General features: G+C 41.7%; 1 protein-coding gene across 2 annotated transcripts in view; it reads right to left on the bottom strand.

Moving 5' to 3' along the window:
- The window catches only part of TGFBR3 (transforming growth factor beta receptor 3), a 192337-nt gene that overhangs the window by 23966 nt on the left and 149388 nt on the right, over positions 1 to 18983 (bottom strand). For both annotated transcript variants that reach the window (XM_043875720.1, XM_043875719.1), the window contains exons 8-13: positions 13472 to 13661; positions 11490 to 11824; positions 10928 to 11080; positions 7931 to 8071; positions 7614 to 7772; positions 2461 to 2760 (exon numbers count right to left, since the gene is read on the bottom strand). In XM_043875720.1, coding sequence (XP_043731655.1) covers positions 2461 to 2760; positions 7614 to 7772; positions 7931 to 8071; positions 10928 to 11080; positions 11490 to 11824; positions 13472 to 13661 — 1278 coding nt within the window. The remainder of the gene's footprint in view (positions 1 to 2460; positions 2761 to 7613; positions 7773 to 7930; positions 8072 to 10927; positions 11081 to 11489; positions 11825 to 13471; positions 13662 to 18983) is intronic.

The raw sequence follows: 18983 nt of genomic DNA, 5'->3' as shown, positions 1-18983 counted from the left end.
TTTTTTTAATTACAGTATAGGCTCATGCAAAATGAAGCTTTCCAGGGTCATCTGCTTTTAATGTTCCAAAATGAAGTCCTAGGGAGTTGTGCCTAGGGGTGGAGGCCATGAGATCAGCTGTTTCCAGCTATTTTCAGGCTCCAAACTTAGAACCAGCATGCCCAAGCCTGGTGTATCTGTTTCCATTACCTTTTCCTTTAAAATAATTTTGGCTCCTTGTCTACGCCCAGCAATAGGTGAAATGCTAATGTCAGTGACATCCAATCACTTTTGTTGGAAGGGGAAACATATCAATTATTTTTAAAAATCTATATACAGCAAGGCACCCAGAAAAGTTAACTAGCTTCCAGATCTTCCAGTCACAAAAGAGCAGAGAATTCTGGCTTTATTGTCATTGCCGCTCTGAGCAACCTGTAAGTCAGATACATGTTGTAAGACAATTCCCCTCTCCTCCAATCCCTGCCCCAAACAAGAAAAGTCTTTACAACAACCCTCCTGTAAAGGGAAACAATGGGTTTTTAATGGAGAGATTTGCGTTTTAGGAAGAGCCTTCTTACTTTCCTTCTAGTTCCTTGGTTAAGCAAGAGTCTACAACAAATTCACTGCAAGATCCCGGGCAAGTCACTGAACCCTCTGCTCTCAATTTCATCAGCAATAGGCAGGGTTGGACTCAACAGTCTTTGAGAATTCTTCCTAGAAGAATCTTTGGCTCAGTCTATTGTCATAGAAAGCAGTCATAGGAGTGTGGCAAGATTAACCATAGGCCGTAAACAGAGGAAGAGTGGTAACAGCTCTAGAAATGGTCCACTGTCCTCACCTCCACTGTCTCACCTGCTCTTCTACCAGGAAGGAAGGCTACATTATTACTTCACTGGTACAGACAAGGACACGGAGGTCCTGAGAGGTCAGGAACTTGCTAATGTCCTGTTAGTAAGAATCAGGCCTTCCTTCTTGGCCCCCATGCTCCTTCCACTCTATCCTGCCTTGGATATAACCTTAGGCTTAGGGTCACATCCCATGTCAACCTCAGGTACTTAGCACTCTCCTTTAAATGTTCTAGAAGGAAATATTAGGACTAAATTTCACAGACTGATACACTATGAAGCTGGGTTGCTATAGGCCAGGCTCACTGAAAGGTGAGAGCCACAGCTATAGTAAAGGCAGGGGTAACGGCCAGGCCTCCCCTCCATGATCCCCAACTCCTAAAAGTTATTCTCTGGGTCCCAGAGCCACACAGGAAGTTCTGCATGGCTCTCGACCACTGTCCACTATGGCCCAAGCTTGATAGCCACTGGAAGGTGGAGGCCCACAAGGCTAGGGCACCAGTGTTTCCTAAGGCAACCTAAAGAACACAGTCTAAATCACCTTTTATATATATATGTATATGTATGTATGTATGTATGTATATGTATGTGTGTGTGTGCGCTCCCTGAGGACTAAGAGATCAGATTCACTATATTTTCAAATGTATTATAAAATTTCCTGTGGTCTAATGGAGAAATTGATGCCCAGGAGAATATAATGGTGCAAAGGATTCAGATAAATGACAATCCGTCCCCTAACAATAATTTTTCCTTCTCCTTTTACGCCCATCTCTCACAACCTATGTACCAGGTGAGAAAATTCTGTCCCTAAAATACATTGTTAATGACACAGCTCAATTATTGGACTTTTAGACGTTGACTGATATGCAACTGTAAAAGGATGAGAAGTCAGCTTACACTGTGTGAGATATCTAACTAAAATAAACACACGTACGAAGTTATACATAATTACGGCAGATCACAGAAACAAAACTAGACAGAAGATACCCTTTGTGCGAAAAGCCAAAACAATGAGGTCATTACCCTTGCGGATGCCCCCTACCATAGCCACACCAACAAGGTCAAAGGGTTCCGATTTCTGTTGTGGCAACAGCATGTACTGGTTCTATGTGGGGAGCAACATGAGGCAAACATGACGAACCACAATATGAAACCAAGAAAAATTAAAATATTTGTTAGTTTCCCTTAGAAGTCCTCATGAGACAAGTCAGCCTTATAACTCACACAGAGAAGGTCAAAAAACAACTGCAATACAAATCTCAGTGGGACCTGGAAAAATTAATCCTCACGTTGAACTTGTCCTTCGGCTCTCTGTACTCTTGGCACTGCGTACTATCTGAATAGCAAAGATAAAGCCAGACCTCTCCTTCAATGGAAAACAGTCTTGATTTATCGTTCATAAGATACTACTGAATAGCACGCATGGAAAAAAAAAAAGCATATGGTCAGGATTTATTCTCTAAGACTCCATAAAACTCACAGTTCCCTGCTAACATGAACTTTATGACTTTGACTGGGCAGTTCTCAAACCAAAAACCTCAACCTGCAGTAAGCTGTGATTAAACCTTTCTGGTAGGTCACTGCCTCACCTAAAGATGTCAAAATAACAGGAGAAAACAGATGAAGGCCCACTAACCTTAGGTAGCTTCTGGGGGTCCTTTTCCTTTTTGGTACACAATGTGAGCTCACACTGGAGAAAGAGCAGGGAGGTGTTGAAGACGGGCTTAAAAACAAAGCTGAACCGTTTCTTATCTATCTCGGCTTGTGGGATAGGCAAGTGCACTCTCTTGGGACTGTAGAATTTCACAGATTCATCTTTAGGACAAATGTTCTCAATGATAGTATAATCAGACATCCTATCAGGGTTTGAATATGGAGAGATAAAGCACGTTTGGATGGCAAATCCCAGTTCTTGGTCGGCCTTGGTAACAGACACCTACAACAGAACAGAAAGCGCAATTCAGAAACAACTTAGTATCTCACTCTCACTGCAGGCACAAGGACAACATATCAACGCGGCCCTTCTGATGAGAGACATTGCTTGATTTGTGTAACACACCTGTATAGTCTTCTTTCTAATCACAAAAGTAACAGACTCATCGAAGAAAGAGATATTTTCCATTTAAATTTGGTATGGATGATGACAGTGAATTGCTTAGTTTAAGTGCCAGCCTGGATTCTAATATTCTAAGATTCTAATACAAGATAAATAAGTCTCTTTGACCTCCTATAAGTCCTCTGGGAAATAAAAATAAAAGTACATCATGTACCTAGAGTAGACTTTCCAAAATAAATAAAACACCAACAGGTAAAAACCTTAATGTCATTATAGTGTTATCACTTGTAAGGCAACCTCTTTTAAAAAATTACTCAAAAAATAAAGGACAGAGGTAGATGTACTTAAACCAGGCAGGGAAGACCAAACTTCTAAACTGTAGCAAGTGAGAAGGAGCCTAAACACTGCAGTAAAGCTACTGATTCATCTAAAGTCCTGCTTCACGGTGAGCAAGCAGAGCTGGCTTCTGGGGCTAGATGTTGGGCATAGTGCAATCTGGTGGCGATCACGGGCCTGGCAAAGTGTCCCAGTTCTTCAGAGGTCCAAACCAGACCTTGCCAAGTACTCTCCCTTCACTCTTTAAGCCCAAGGGTATTTTAAGGGAAATCTAATCTGGAAATGTTTCCGACTCATTTACACTTCCCTCTTACAAAATATTTGTATGGGCTATGTCCAAACCTTGTTAAGGTTCTTTTCTTTAGAAACAGGAAGTAGTGTGTGGCCAAGTGTAAACAGAATTCAAATCTCAACCATCCTGAACTCAGCTAAAATCTCCGAACCAGATTGGATTCTCCATCTGGCGACACATGGATCACTGTGTGAACTGCCTCTCCCCACTATTGCCTCATTTCTTGACTAAACTAAGAATCAAAATAAACTTAAACACTTTAGAAATAAAGTTGGTCCTTAACCATAAGCCAATAGCCCCAGAATCCTTTCAAAGGCATGAAGATATAAACACACTTTGCATTCTGAGATACCCACGGGAAATCCCTGACATCACATGGGGCTTTTAGCCCACGGCACTATTTCGAAAGATCCCTGTGTGGTTAACTGCAAGACACTCAACAGTGAAGATGATGAAGATGATAATGACATTTTGTTGTGCCTTAAAGTTTAATCCCTGAGAATAATCTTATAAGTATTTTCATCTTCATTTTATAAATGGAGGAAAAACTGAACACACAGGATAGATGACTTGTTCAAAATCATAGCTAGCAAATACTGGGGAAAACCAAGGCTTGAGCCCAGGTCTTCTGAACCCAAGTCCATTATCTCTTCACTATTTTACTACGGCCTCAGGGTCCATTCAAGCTGCCCATGATGTGGTCGGGGAGAGTGCTTAGTAAGACATCTTTCCAGGAAGTAGTACTTAGTAGTCTGAAAATATTCACACTTCATTATTTTTACAGTATTTCTGAAAAATGAGATATTTAATCTTGGAAAAATGGCAAACTACATATACTCTATTTACTCAAAAGTGCCCTTTAACAGGAACTCAGGACCCACAATGCAAAAATGTGTGATAGAAGAAATGCAAACCTTTTCTCTAATCTCAAAGAAAGCATACAATGGCAGAACATCTAAGGTACTCCAAAAAGTTGTTTGAGAGGAAAAAAAGACTATTTGTTGTCAATAAATCTTTTACTCTGAAATGGACTGGAAGTGAGTAGCGGCAGGACTCTGCTGCTCACTCGCCATGGGCATTGACAGCTGGTTTCTCCCCCGCAGAATGAGGGTACTGACACTGACTAGATATGGCGACTGTGACAACCTGTAAACTCAGAATTACATGCACACAACACGGCTCTCTGGTGGTTAGGAAATGCCAGCTGACACTAGTAGCACTAATCTAGATTTAAATTTGGGGGGTTCTATCAGACATCAACCCTGAATATTCATTGGAAGGACTGATGCTGAAGCTGAAGCTCCAGTACTTTGGCCATCTGATGTGAAGAGCTGACTCACTGGAAAAGCCCCTGATGCTGGGAAAGACTGAGGGCAATGGAGAAGGGGGCAACAGAGGATGAGATGGTTGGCTGGCATCACTGACTCAATGGACATGAGTTTGAGGAAACTCAGGGAGACAGTGATGGACAGAGAAGCCTGGTGTGCTGCAATTCATGAGGTTGCAAAGAGCTGGACACAATTTATCGACAGAACAACGAAAACAATATATAGACTTATATTTTTAATTTCCCAAGACAAGTGAACTGAAAGAAAATCTGCCAACAGTGTGACCAACTATCACCCAAAGATGACCAAAGACCAAGTGGCAAAACTGATAACGTTTTGGATTAAAGGAAGAGACTATAATCTAGAGAAAATAAGAGATTCTGGGAGGGGATGTGATAAGGATGGCCACAAGAGGAAACATGGAAATAGCTCTTTAGAGCAAGTCAATGATTAAGTTTTACTTACTTTACCCAAATAAAAGATTTTATCAGCGGTAGAGTCCAAACTGAGAAAAAAAGACTAGGCATGGCTACTATCCTATTTAGCAAAATATACGCCAATTTGCTCTCATATTTTATGTGGTTTAAAACAATTTTAAAATAAAGTAGTTTATAACATTTCCCCCTTCCCCCAAATTCTCTTCAGTATATTATTATGTATTTTCCCTGGTGGCTCAGCTGGTAAAGAATCCGCCTGCAATGTGGGAGACCTGGGAAGATCCCCTGGAGAGGGAAACAGCTATCCACTCCAGAATTCTGGCCTGGAGAACTCCATGGACTGTATAGTCCATGGGGTCGCAAAGAGTTGGACACGACTGAGCGACTTTCACATATCATTTAATGATGTTTAAAATGGCATAGCAAAAAGACTTGGTTCGTTTTTTTCCATCACTTTCACAATGTCTTTGATTCAATTCAATTATGAACAATATAGATGATATATAAATGGGAAAATAAGAATGAAAAAGAAAATGTATTTCAAGTAAGCCAGCACTGGGGGTTGGGGGAGGCAGTTGGGGAGGAGGGAGAAAACCCAAAACATTCAGAGTTGGATGTATGAGGAAGATTTAAGGCAGCAAAGCCATAAATTGGCAAAGTCAGGCACACATCTGGAAAAGAACAAACTGCAGTTAAGCAGCGCCCCTAAAACCTACAGCACAACAGTGCATCACTGACCAACCACACATGTGGATGGAGCAGCTGGACTAGCAAGACGAAAACACCAATGTTGGATTAGGAGAGAGCTCTGATTAGGGACAGCACATAGAAAGCAGTATATCTTCCCTAATAGAAAAAGGAGTACCCAATGAAAGAGAAGATCTCTCAGAAGAGGGAAATCAGAAAGGAGGAGATGATCCAAGAAAATGTCTAGAGCCTATGGGCTCCGTCCCAGAATCAGTACAAATGTGAGTTATTTGTCTTTCTTAAATAGAAATATGTGTACTGAAGTCACTTTTAATATATGGAAGTATCCCATTTTGGCCCCTTAAGCTTCTCCCTCCTCCCATGGTGGAGGACACCAGCCTACATCTTAGCACCAAAACCAGCTCGATAGAGGACGACTTTCCTGTAAGACCAGCAGACATCTGGGGCCATGAGGATAATTATCTTCTCTAGAATCCAGTCTGTGAACTCGGGTATTTGCACTGCAGAGAGGTTACATTTTCTCCCCCTTTAAAATGGCACTTTGAGGATAAATGATGGCATCCTGTGGACAACAGTGTGGTCTCTGGAGCCCGATGGACTGAGTATGAACTCTGACTCTGAACTCTACTAGGTACTAACTGTGTGACCTCAGACAAATTTGGGCCTCAATTTCCTCACCCACAAAATGGGGATATTAACAGTCCCGTGTCATAGAACTGCTCAGAAGAATACAAGAACTTATAACTGAGCTTGGCACAAAATAAATCTACAATAAACTTTAGCTGTTGTTATTTCATTATTACCACCACTACCTAATAGTTCTGTAGTCACTCCACAGATTTACACTATGTATGGTTATTACTGTTATATATAGGAAATAATTTTAATAAATTTATAGATACATTGGGGCTTCCCTCATAACTCAGTTGGTAAAGAATCTGCCTGCAATGCAGGGGACCTGGGTTTGATCCCCTGGAGAAGGAAATGGCAGTCGGGAAGATCCCCTGGAGAAGGAAATGGCAACCCATTTCAGTATTCTTGCCTGGAGAATCCCATGGACAGAGGAGCCTAGCAGGCTACAGTCCATGGGGTCAAAAGAGTCAGACAGGACTTAGCAACTAAACCACCAAACCACCACCATAGATACATTTAGATAATGATCTAGGGAAAAAAAAAACAATTTTCATGAGCTATGGTGACATACAATATTTCACTCAAAAGTATGCACAATTTAAAAGATAGTCTCTGAGGGGGTTTGAAATATTCCTTTGTTAACTCTGATATTGCAACTACTGAATGAATGCCTTTGGCAAAAATACAAAGGACAAGTAAAGACAAGGTTTTATTAGAATTTACGCCCTGATTAAAAAAAACAAAACATTTCATCCATTCACCTATAAAATGCTCTCTCCATTTAGCATAATGCAATGAACCCTGAAATTTCCTGCTTTGGTCAGAAATCAATGTGGAAGCATCTTCGGAGTGAAGCCTTCACCCAGAGCTGGTTAAGGCTAAGGAAGGCAGTAAGAGGTCTGCCCCCAGGGGCTTTCACTCATGCTCTGGAGCCGCTACGAATCTCAAATCTCGGCTAACCTAACAGTCCAAGGCTAACATCTAACATATGGGTCTCACCTCAACATAAACGTGTCCATTCTCTGCCACAGAGAAGACCCCCTGGGAGGGCACAAGAAAGAGGTCAGTGTTGTACAGCTCCATGTTGAAGGTGACGTTTCTGTTGGGTTCGTCCTGGAAGCTACGGGGATTCCCCACCTGCCGCAGGCTACAATTAAACTGGAGAAAAGAAGAAAACAGATGGAAATAAATCACAGTCAAATGAAGCCTGTAGCTTTAGGAGCTTTAGCCTTTAACATCTGATTTTATTTTCCAATGGTCCCCGACTAAAGCCAACCAAAAACTACCTCTATAAACTACCTCCTACAAACACATACCACCACAATTTCAGGTCGGCTGAAGAAGGAAGTGTCCCCTTCATCCATATCTCCCGGAAATCCATTATCACCAGACTCCAAATCTTCATAACCATCTGGCCAGCCACTACTATCCCCAGAGAGTGGAACCTGAATCACAATCTAAAAGGCAAGGAAAGCACAATGTTATGAAAACACCCAATCACATACCTTTGGTTCCACCTCACATAAACACCCATGTAATAAATTCTGAGGTGAACTGAAAATCTGACTTGATTAAAAAAAAAAAAGCCTCCAAGTTTTTTTAGGATTTTATCCTGAAAGAAATGAAAAAGAAGAAGCCCATTGCATGATAAATTAAGATTTAAAATAAAATATGTATTTCAAATAGTGTGAAAACACCAGACACTGAAATGGGGTTGGGTGGAGTTTTCAACAGGCCCACCTGTACTGTAGAGGGTGGGGGAGTTTCTCCTTAGGGACCTTTATACTGAAAACTCTAAGAAACACTGATTTGGCTAATCCAAGGAGTTCCTGTAAGTTGTGTCTGTCAAGATTTGATAGGGACTTCCCTGGTGGTCCAGTGGCTTAAGACTCTGAGCTCCACAGTGCAAGGGGCCTGTGTTTCATCCCTGGTCAGGGAACCATATTCCACATGCTGCAACTAAGAATTTGCATGCCAAGGGCCCACACAGCCAAATAAATAAATTTTTTAAAAAAAGAAGAAGATTTGGTAAAGTTTGGTTTGAGTCAGAAGCAAAGAACCTGATGTTCACTACTGAGCCATTCTCTCCTCACCCAGAATTCTCCTATATGCATCCATCTCCCCCACTATCTCCTGTATGAGGTATAGATGCAAGAAAGAACATCAAGTTCTATGCCATGAAAACCTATCTTAACATTGGTAGAAGGTTAGTTCTATGTAAAATGAAAAAATTCACCCAGGGATTAGGACTCCATAAATTAACTCCTAATTTATTTGCATACATGGGATAGTTATAATATTTGTTTGATTTTATGCTCCACCTCCTTAGATTTTGAATATGTTGTAAAATGAAAATAGATATTAAGTCTGAAAACTACTACAAACAATTACAACTGGAAGAAATGGTTAAATAGCCACTGAGAGGAGAGCAGAATGGGAAAGAAATGAAGGACCTTTCCCAGGTCCTCAAAGAAAGCAGTGATGCAACTGAAGCAAGGTAGGTTATTACTTACCCTATAATAATTTTTTTAAAAAAGAAGAAGAAGCAATATACTTTTCTCTCCTGAGGTAGATGGCACTTTTTTTTTTAACTTAACCAGCTACCATGGCCTCTTATTGGCATTAATTCAAATCAAAGTTTAAAATTCCAGCGCTTCCCTGGGGTCTCAGTGGTAAAGAATCCGCCTGCCAATGTAGGAGACATAGGTTTGATCCCTGATCTGAGAAGATCTACTTGCCTCAGAGCCACTAAGCCCGTGAGCTATAACTACTGAGCCTGTGCTCAGAGCCTGGGAGCTGCAACTGCTGAAGCTCATGTGCCCTACGGCCCGTGCTCCGCAACAAGGGAGGCCCCTGCAGTGAGCAGCCCGTGCACTGCAACTAGGGGAAGCCTGCACAGCCACAGAGACCCAGCACGGCCAAAAATACACAGAAATATTTTTTTTTAAAGTTTAAAATTCCAAAATCAAGTATACCAGTAATATATGACACTCATTACATCTGGAAAAACTGGATAATTGCAAGAAAATGAATGTTGGAATTGGCAGAAGAGTGTTCGTCATAGAAGTCAAAGGTTAATAAATAATTTCAGTAACAAAGCGGAGTAGCTGCTCCAGCCTAGGGCTGGGGGAAGATCAGTGGATGAGAGGTCGGGAAGCTGGATTCAGTCCTGGCTCTACCGCTAACTTGTCTCTCAAATCCAAACAAGTCTCTTAACTCCCCGGAGTTCAATTTCCTCACCTGTGAAATGAGGACGCTGAATGAGATCATCTTAGGGTTCTTTCCAGCTCAAACATTCTAAAATTATCTGAGGAACAATAAACTTGGCTCACAGGAGAGTCAGTCCCCACATGAGCCACGCTGACCAGAAAGCCAGTCTCTTCTCTGGCTGGGTCCTATGTGTGGACCAGCAGTGAATAAACATAGTCGTTGGGGCCTCCCCAGCTCACGCCAAAGTTAGGTAGGCACTGAGCGCAGACACATACACACACGTCAAAGCTGGACACGGGGATCTTTGAGCCCTGTTTTCGTCATCAAAAGTACAACTCAAATTGCAAAATTACCACTTTAAAGTCCTTTTGAAATTTCATGTTCAAATTCTTGTAACATTCACTGTGTAGTGTCCACCTCTACATAAACAGATTTAATCTGAAAAGATTAAGGTGAACTGCCAAGAATGATGTCTGGAAAGTGAAGGATAGCTACTGCAATGACTATCATTGGGGAATCTCTGGGTAACTTCGAAAGTAGATGTTCTTTAATTTAGGGTCTTTTCTAAGGATGGAGAGAGATTTAACAATTTCTCCAAGGACCTTTTCAGACTTCTCTCTTTTGGTTCTTTTGTTCATGAGGGAGGGAAAAGTTCTCCTACTTCTAGACATGCCTCAGATGAGGCCATGGATCTCAGATGAACCATGGATTGGTTAGCTCAGCTGTACAGAGGTGCTCATTCACAGCCTTGGAGTTTGTCCTCATGTGAACCAGGCCATCGGAGCCTGCAGCTGAGCCAGAAAAAGCCATAATCACCTTGCCAGTGAACGCTCTGCCACCAGGAGATGGAAGTAAGGGTGGGAAAGATCATCACAAATGTTCCAGCCGAGAAGGCAGGGCCTCCCAACTCCCACAGACTCACCAACAAAACAAAAGTGTTCAGGGTCAGAGTACATCCAATTTTGTTAAGAACCAACACTGGGCTTCATCCAAGTCTGGGGTATATGGCCCTCCTCACTTTCATAGAAATCTTAAGACTAATTTTAAGGTAACACCCAGCAAGGCTCAGGCAAAGGGAAAGCTTTGTCCTGGAGAACACTCACGGAGTTGTAGTAAACCACACCATCAGGGGCTGCTCGCCGGAGCCGAGTCCCACAGCCATTCAGGGGAGACTCCAAAATGAAGTGGGTGTCATTTGTCTGGGCCTTGCAGGTGGGATCCAACAAGCTGAGCTCCATCCCAGAGTAGCCGCTGGCCTGAAACAACCACCACCAAAGACATAAGGAGGGGCCCACGGGCCATTCTATAGCATGCAGTTAACACATTTTGCCTGGTCTTCCAAATAAAGGTCACTGGAAGCCTGCACTCCCTCTCCCCCGCTTACCTCCTTTCAACCTACCATCTCTCAACAGCCCCAGAATTGTGTTTGTTGGCCTTGGAAATTCAATAGCAAAATATTGACACACAAGGATCTGGAACCCCCCCTCACGAGAACAGGAACCGGGGGAGACTCACAGCCAAGGGGAAGTGAGCCCATCCAACTGAGAAAACAGCATCAAATCTCCAGAGTGCAAAAGTGAAAGAGCTGGAAATAACTCACACAGACTGAGGGGAGATGGACAGGGAGGTAACCTCCCCTGCTCTCCTTTAAGAAACTGCACCAACCTGAAAAGAGTCTTTGTCTACAGCCACAGTCATCTTCTCATGGTCACACTTGACAGACAGGGCAACATCTGTGCTGCCCTGCACCTCCTCTGGCTCTCTGGGACCAGGGGACACCTGGATGCTGGGGATGACAGGGTCCTTTGGCCGAGGGATCCCATCTTCACCCCCTTCCTTCCGGCCTCTCCTGGAGATGTCAGGGAAGGGAAAAGGGAAGCCTCCATTTCGGCCTCCCCCTCCCCGAATGGGTGGGTTGTCCAGGGCAGGCAGAATGCCAGGGCCCAGCAGGATCCGTAGCTCAGGAGGGATGGTATGGACCTCCTCATCTCTCATCTCCTCTGATGGTAAGAGAAGAAGACAGAACATCATCAGTGTTTGATGGAAGGTCACAATCATTATCATGAGAAGTGAGAATGGGAGGAAAGAGCAAAGAATGGGCATATGTAAAATTATCCTTAACGAGCAATGTATAAAGATGTGGAGTCTGTCTCGAAGCCTGAATTCTAATCCTGATGTTCTTTCTAACTGGTCTGATGGCTTTGGGTAAGTAGCTTACTTCTCTGTGCTTTGGTTTCCCAATTTTTTAAATTAAGAGGTTGGATTATACTAGCGGTTCTCAACTTTGGCTGCATACTGAATCACTCTGGGAGCTGGAAAAAAAGCACCCCTATGCTCAGGCTGTAGCCCAGCCCAATTAAGGACTGAACTCTCTTTAAATCATTACGTTTTAAAGCTCCCCATGTGATTCCAATGTGCAGCCAAGATTAAGAACTGCTGCATTAGATGATTTCTAAGGCCCTCCAAACTATAAAAAAAATCTACTATTTGAATAAGTTATGTGGGACGATATTATTCCATTCAAATGCCAATGAAATACTTTCCTTGAATCTAGAGATTCTTTAGGACAGTCTCTCTAAAGATTTCTTGAAATAATACTTCTATTTTGAAATTATTTTGCTACCTCCTACTTCACTGCTAAATTCTAACAGATATCTAGGTACCTTGGCCTTTTAGAACCTAGTCCCCCCCACAAAAAGAAAAAGCTGCTCAGCTTCAATTATTCCTTCAAAGTCAACTGATATATACTTAAGGTTAATCCATCCTGCAATGGGAATTGGAAAAGAGGATGGCAGTAGACATTAGCTCTCCTTCAATACCTTTTTTTTTTTTTTAAAAGATGGCACAGTTAGTTGTATGGGTCCAAAAGAAGTGAGAGGTTTGGAGGTTTTTAATTTGTTAACAAAAAACCTTCACAACCACCCTGTGAGATGGGTCCTATTGTTTCCCCCATATGGCCGAGGAAGAATCAGAGGCTCAGGAGTTAAGCAACTTCCGAAAACAGCGATCAAATACCAGGGCTGGGACTTAAACCTGGACTCCCAACCTTCATTCTACCAACCCTGCACTCAGTTGTGGTACCATGCAATGAGCAAAAGATCTAGGGATCAGAAAACCTGGGGTTCAAGTCTTAGTTGCTATAAGAGAACTTCAAAGAACTTATTAAGCCTCTGCTTTCTCCTCCATCTAAGTGGGGTAGTAACTCCTATATTATTCCCTCTGGGTGAGCATGAGAAAGCATAAGTATGAGTCCTCGTGACTTCCTGTGAGATCTGGCCTGACCTAAGACTTCTCTCCTGCCGTCCCTGTATCTCAGCCCAAAGTGATCACTGGGCTCCTCTGAGAAAAGAACCCAGACTAATTTATCCTTAATATATGCAGAGAGAAAGTGATCTATAACAAAGTTTTCCAGAATGCAACTGACTCTACGTTAGTAAAAAGTCTGTATTCAAGATAGTTTCCCCAAAATAATCTAGCACAATTCTATGTAACTTTAAGCTATACAGTAAAAAGTAGTCAAATGAATTGTTAAAATTAGCAACAGAAAAACAGCACCCTATGAGTTGAAATGAAAGTTCCTCATTGGAAAGCACATTTGGGGGGATGTTTTTTATACAAACAGCAACAAAAAAAAAAATCATACTTACCACTGCTTTCAAGCCGAAGATGGAATCTATTAGCCATAGGAGCCACCGTGTATGATGTTACTGGACTATAGCCATTGTCCAAAGCCCACTTGACCAGACTCCCTTGGGTTGAAGGAATGTCATCTCTTTTTGATTTGGTCATTATCATAGATCTTTCACTTTCTTTCCCAAAGCCAATACTATTAGGAGCCTGAAGATAATAATAAAATTTCACTCATGAGCCTATAAAATTAAACAGTGCCTTAATACCTGAAACAAATAGATTCTCTATTGTGTATGAGCAAACTATTTATTCTTTTGATCCCTACTTTCCTTGGGCTAAGAATACTAATGTGAAAACTTGTAACAGCAGATTAAGAAATATCTATTCATGCTGACTGGTCACATCATTTGGGTTGCTTATGTTGATACAAATAACATAATCATTTTTGTCATTAGTGGATAATCTAATTATCATAAGCATGATTAGCATGTCACTAGTGTTAATGTTTAAATTATTAACACACACATCAAATGATACAAAACTTTTATTATTTTTATTTAAAATTATATATTAAGTATACAGAAATGTGTATGCTATATTATCTGAACATGCCCGTGTTCTGCTTTCTATGTTGTTGTTGTTATTTCTATGTTGATGCTAAGTCACATCCAACCCTTTTGCAATACCCGTTAGGCTCCTCTGTCCATGGGATATTCCTAGCAAGAATACTGAAGTGGGTTGCTATTTCATTCTCCAGGGGATCTCCCCCACCCAGGGATCGAACCTGCATCTCCTGCATTGGCAGGTAGATTCTTTACTGCTGAGCCACCAAGGAACCCTCTACTTCCTACATCCTAGAGTTAAATGAAAGAAGGCACAACCTAGTTACTTCACTGTGGAGACTATCCTATCTTTGTAAACTATGAATGCCACAGGGTGAAACAACCAAAGTCGATATTTCACTTATAACTTATGATCAATTTAGCAATCCTGTAACTATAGACATTTGCCAGTTCTATTAATGGAATATGGTTAGATTTTATGGTCTAAAATATTAATTAAGCCACCATGCCTCTAAGTACCAATATTTTTATCCCATAATACAAGTAACTCTTAAAATTAACTTTAATTTGGTAGTCAGTTAAAAATTAAAACTGAGTGACAGAAATCTTTCCAGGAAAGAATATTGAAGGACTCTGAGTAATAAGAACATGGAAGGTAAATTTCACATTACACTCTGATCCTACTGCAGTGATCTTCTCAGATGGTGAGGGAGCTGAATGCTGCAGGGAACAGCTAAAGGGAAGTCACCACATTTTCAACATCTGTTCCTACAGGGCTGAAAGGCCCTTCTAGCAAGTGGATTACGCCATTTCATGCCGTATAAAAATCACTTTAATTTCCATGCCCAATTATTTTCTTCTGCATACATGCAGCATTTTTCCTAAATTCCCCATTTGTTTCCCATTCTGTTTGCCCCTAACATGACTAAATATTAATCCTTTCCCACTATAAAACCATAGAAGATTCGTAGCCTCTAAGTTCTCTTGGCCTCTCTGGTTGTGGGATACTGGCTGAGGACACACATTTTCAATTCAAAGCTGAAAGAATCTCACCCAGTATATTTTTCTACTACCCGAAATGCTTATCAGATAAGCAAGTCACAATAATGCACGCAAAGGGACCAGAAAGAGCTTTAACCAAGTTCTGTAGCCATTAGCAAAAAAAAAAAAAACTCAGTTCCACAGATTTGGATTATTCTGCTCTTACTGGGGTTCAGAAAACATTCCTCAGGGAAAGGGAAAGAAGAAAGAGGAGAGGGAGAGGAGGAGGACGGAAGGAAACTAAAATAAAGTAAAGAAGGATCCAATTAGTTCCTAGACCTTGTTACTCATTGAGTCAACAGCAGTTTTTTCAGCACAGCTTCTTCCGGGCTTTCAAGGCAGCCTGTCGTTTTGATTGGCTGGAGTTGCAACACTGGCCTAAACAATACTGCTTGGCCTCATCTGCCCTAGTCTTTCATGTTGTTGGACAGCTGAGAAAATACTGTATTTCCAGAATACTATCATCATAACTGCCACCTGTTCTTTTTGTAGCAATATGGAATGAGTTGTTTACACCTTTCCACATGAACACTAGGAGCTGTCAGCACAACTCATATTGATTACACCTCAGGATTTACAAGGCTAGAAATCTATCTATGCATTTGTAAAGCAACAAGGTTTGGGACAATGGCAGGCAAGTTGGTTCCCAGCAATGAATGGGTTCCTTATCCTGTATTTCTGGGAGTCCCCAGGCTCCCAAGGCCTCAGTATAGCTACTCCATTAGGGAGTATTCAAGGAGGTCTCAAATACCACCGCCATCTTTCCCAGCCATATCTTCACGAAGGACAATGAGTTAAGTAGAGTCTGGGTACCTTCCCCTCTCCCCACCATCCAAACACCTGCATCAAAACTGCTGGTATCTGGGAGGGTGGGGGCTGAAGGAAAAGTTAGGCAGAGGGTGCAGTCCATATTCCCAATGGGATTAAAAAATCTCTCTTCTAAGAATAAACTCACTATTTGCAAACTTTAAGCCCTGAGGCCCTATGAAATCATACAACAGAAAATTTCTAACAAGTTATCTCCATCTATTCTTTTATGTTTTGGAGTCTTTTCCAAAATGTGATTATGCATGGTCCATAAAGGCCCTGAATTAAAAGCCAGAGCTGGGCATGATGATGTAATATGGACACTTCTAGTAATCCCATCTGGCCCCAGCACAACCTTCTGTGTCTCTTTGGGCCATCCTGTCTTTTAGAGGGTTCATTCTGCCCACATCATATCACACACACACATACACACCCCACCTATGTTTAATGGTGTGCTTTTCTTTAAATTTGCCCCATCAAGTTCCACACAATTCCTTTAGTAGACATTTGTCTTTGTCTTCACTTTGTCAATTGTCCCTACAAACTCTTAAAGAATTGCTAATAGAAGGAAGATAGAAACCTACTCCCTACCACCATCTTTTATGGCAGGCACTGTGCTAAGTGCTTAATATATGTTTTCTTATTTAATTCTACTCCAAAATGTAAGAAGTAGGCACTACTCTTTTCTAGAGAAGAGGAACCTGAGGCTCACAGAAGTTAAGCAGTACATGTAGCTGAGAACTCACCATGTGCAGGCAGTATGCTGACTGCTTTAGATGAAATAAATACCCAGGGCATACTTAACAAACATTTGTTGAATGAATGAATGGACTCTGCTAAACCTCACAAGAACTCTCAAGGTGAGTGTTATCATTGTATCCATTTCACAGGTAAGGAAACAGACTCAAAGTTCAATGAGATTGCCCAGGATCAACTGGGATAACAGCAATTGGAAATAGGATTTGAATCCAGACCTGGATGGCCCCAAAGCCAGCACTCTCTCCACTCTACCTTTTTTATTAGCAGGTAACTTTCCGTCCCAGCACAGTCAGAACTCACATCTGAGACGGGAGTTAAAAAATCACAAAGCATGAAACTGATTGGGAGAATAAAAAGGAACATCGTGAAACATTACCTAATTGTTTAGTAATGTTGTCATGCATTGTCCAAAATTGGCCTGGAACAGGAGTACAGCCAAGGAGAGCAGAATAAACAGATCTTGCATCGAGATGAGCAATCTCTTTCTCTAGCCTCTCTGATTCATAGGAGAAGTGGGGACCTTTAGGGTGAACTCCAGGACTGCCCTGGACCAGGCACACATGCTCAGGGAGAGAAAGAGCCATCGAGGGGTCAGGGCCAAGAGAACATTTACACAAAAACTCCAGCAGGGAATTAAAGTGTACCGTATGTTTTTGCCTTTCAAAGCATGATTCCCTTTCCTGTTTTTGTTATTCTGAAATTAAAAACATTTGGCTGGTGTGCCAGGCAGCAAAGGCTGCAAACAGCCCAGGTCACCAACACTGCTCATGCCACGCCAGGGAAAGCAATCACAACAGCTCTGACTTTAGAAAATCACTGCTGGGCTTTGTGCTCAATACCAAATTGATGTATCACCACTACACATGATGATTTATTGGGATCCCCTAAAAGTTAAAAAAAAAAAAAAACACCCACAGGAACCAGAAATGATTACTTTAAAATTAAGATGTGTGTGCTCATGGCTTTACCCACTGCCTCTGGCAAATGCTCATATAGGATGTCGCCTAGGGGACTGTTGGCTCTGTTCACTGTGTTGTCACATAGAAGGTGCCCTGAATGAATAATACCAATGCCAAAGGCATCCCTCTCCCAAAACATAAACCCACTGAAAACATAAACCCCACTCCAACTGATTCAGTGCAGGCACTGAAAGAGGAACTGGCCACAGTTTTTAAAAAAGACAACATACGGGGCAGGAATAGAGATGCAGATGTACAGAACAGACTTGTGGATACAGTAGGGGAAGGAGAAGGTGGGATGAATTGACACATATACACTACCAACAAGTAAGACAGATAGCTAGTGGGAAGTTTCCCTATAATACAGAGAGCTTAGCCCGGTGATCTGTGACGACCTAGAGGGGCGGAATGGTGGAGTGGAAGGGAGGCTCAAGGGGGAGGGGATGTAGGTATACTGGCGGCTGATTCATGTTGTTGTATGGCAGAAACCAACATTGTAAAGCAATTATCTTCCAGTTTTTAAATTCTAATTTAAATTAAATTTAAATTTAATTAAAAAAAATTTTTTAAGACAATGCACTAACATTTAAGCCCACAAAAAGAGATGCTAAAGATGTAATTGGGCTTCCCAGGTGGTGCTAGTGGTAAAGAACCCGCTTGCCAATGCAGGCGACATAAGAGACAAGGGTTTGATCCCTGGGTCAGGGAGATCCCCCAGAGGAGGGCATGGCAACCCACTCCAGTGTTCTTGCCTGGAGAATCCCATGGGCAGAGGGGCCTGGTGGTCTATAGTCCATAGGGTCCCAAAGAGTTGAACACCACTGAAGCAAGTTAGCATGCACGCATGCATGCAAAGAGATAATTATCTTTTTAAAAATGAGGAAGGGGAATTCTTCTTTAACTTTTAATATAATTTGCTGCAATATTCTGTCAAATAGCTATCTCCCTAAATATACTTGGAAAAAATGTATTCTACCAAATTTCAACATTTAACTTTTCCAGAAATGAGCTGCTATCTGCCCATCATGCCACCCAGTTAAACTTCTTGCGTATATTTCCTTCATGAAATAGAATGCTTAGGAACAGGCTGCGGATACTTTTCCAGCATCATCTCACTAACCTGTGCACAGCTGTAATTCTTTTATCAGGGTTTTATCCTTAGGAGCAAGCAAAAACACAAGCCAATACCAAGTATTTGTCTCGAAAAGAAAAATAAGCTGGAGTTAGCTCATTTCCCACATCCTTCATAAAGACCCAACCCTACAGTAAGAGTTGATATTCACAGCCATGACACTGAGGCCCCCACAGGATTCTCAGCCATGAAATGCTTGTGTTCACTGTTTTATACTTACTAAGATTGGAAATCCCAGGGACAGAGGAACCTGGCAGGCTACAGTCCA

Source organism: Cervus elaphus, chromosome 20 (genome assembly GCF_910594005.1).
Source record: "Cervus elaphus chromosome 20, mCerEla1.1, whole genome shotgun sequence".
NCBI classification, from domain to species: domain Eukaryota; kingdom Metazoa; phylum Chordata; class Mammalia; order Artiodactyla; family Cervidae; genus Cervus; species Cervus elaphus.
Note: the sequence above shows the minus strand (reverse complement) of the source record. Positions and strands in the feature narration are given on the sequence as shown.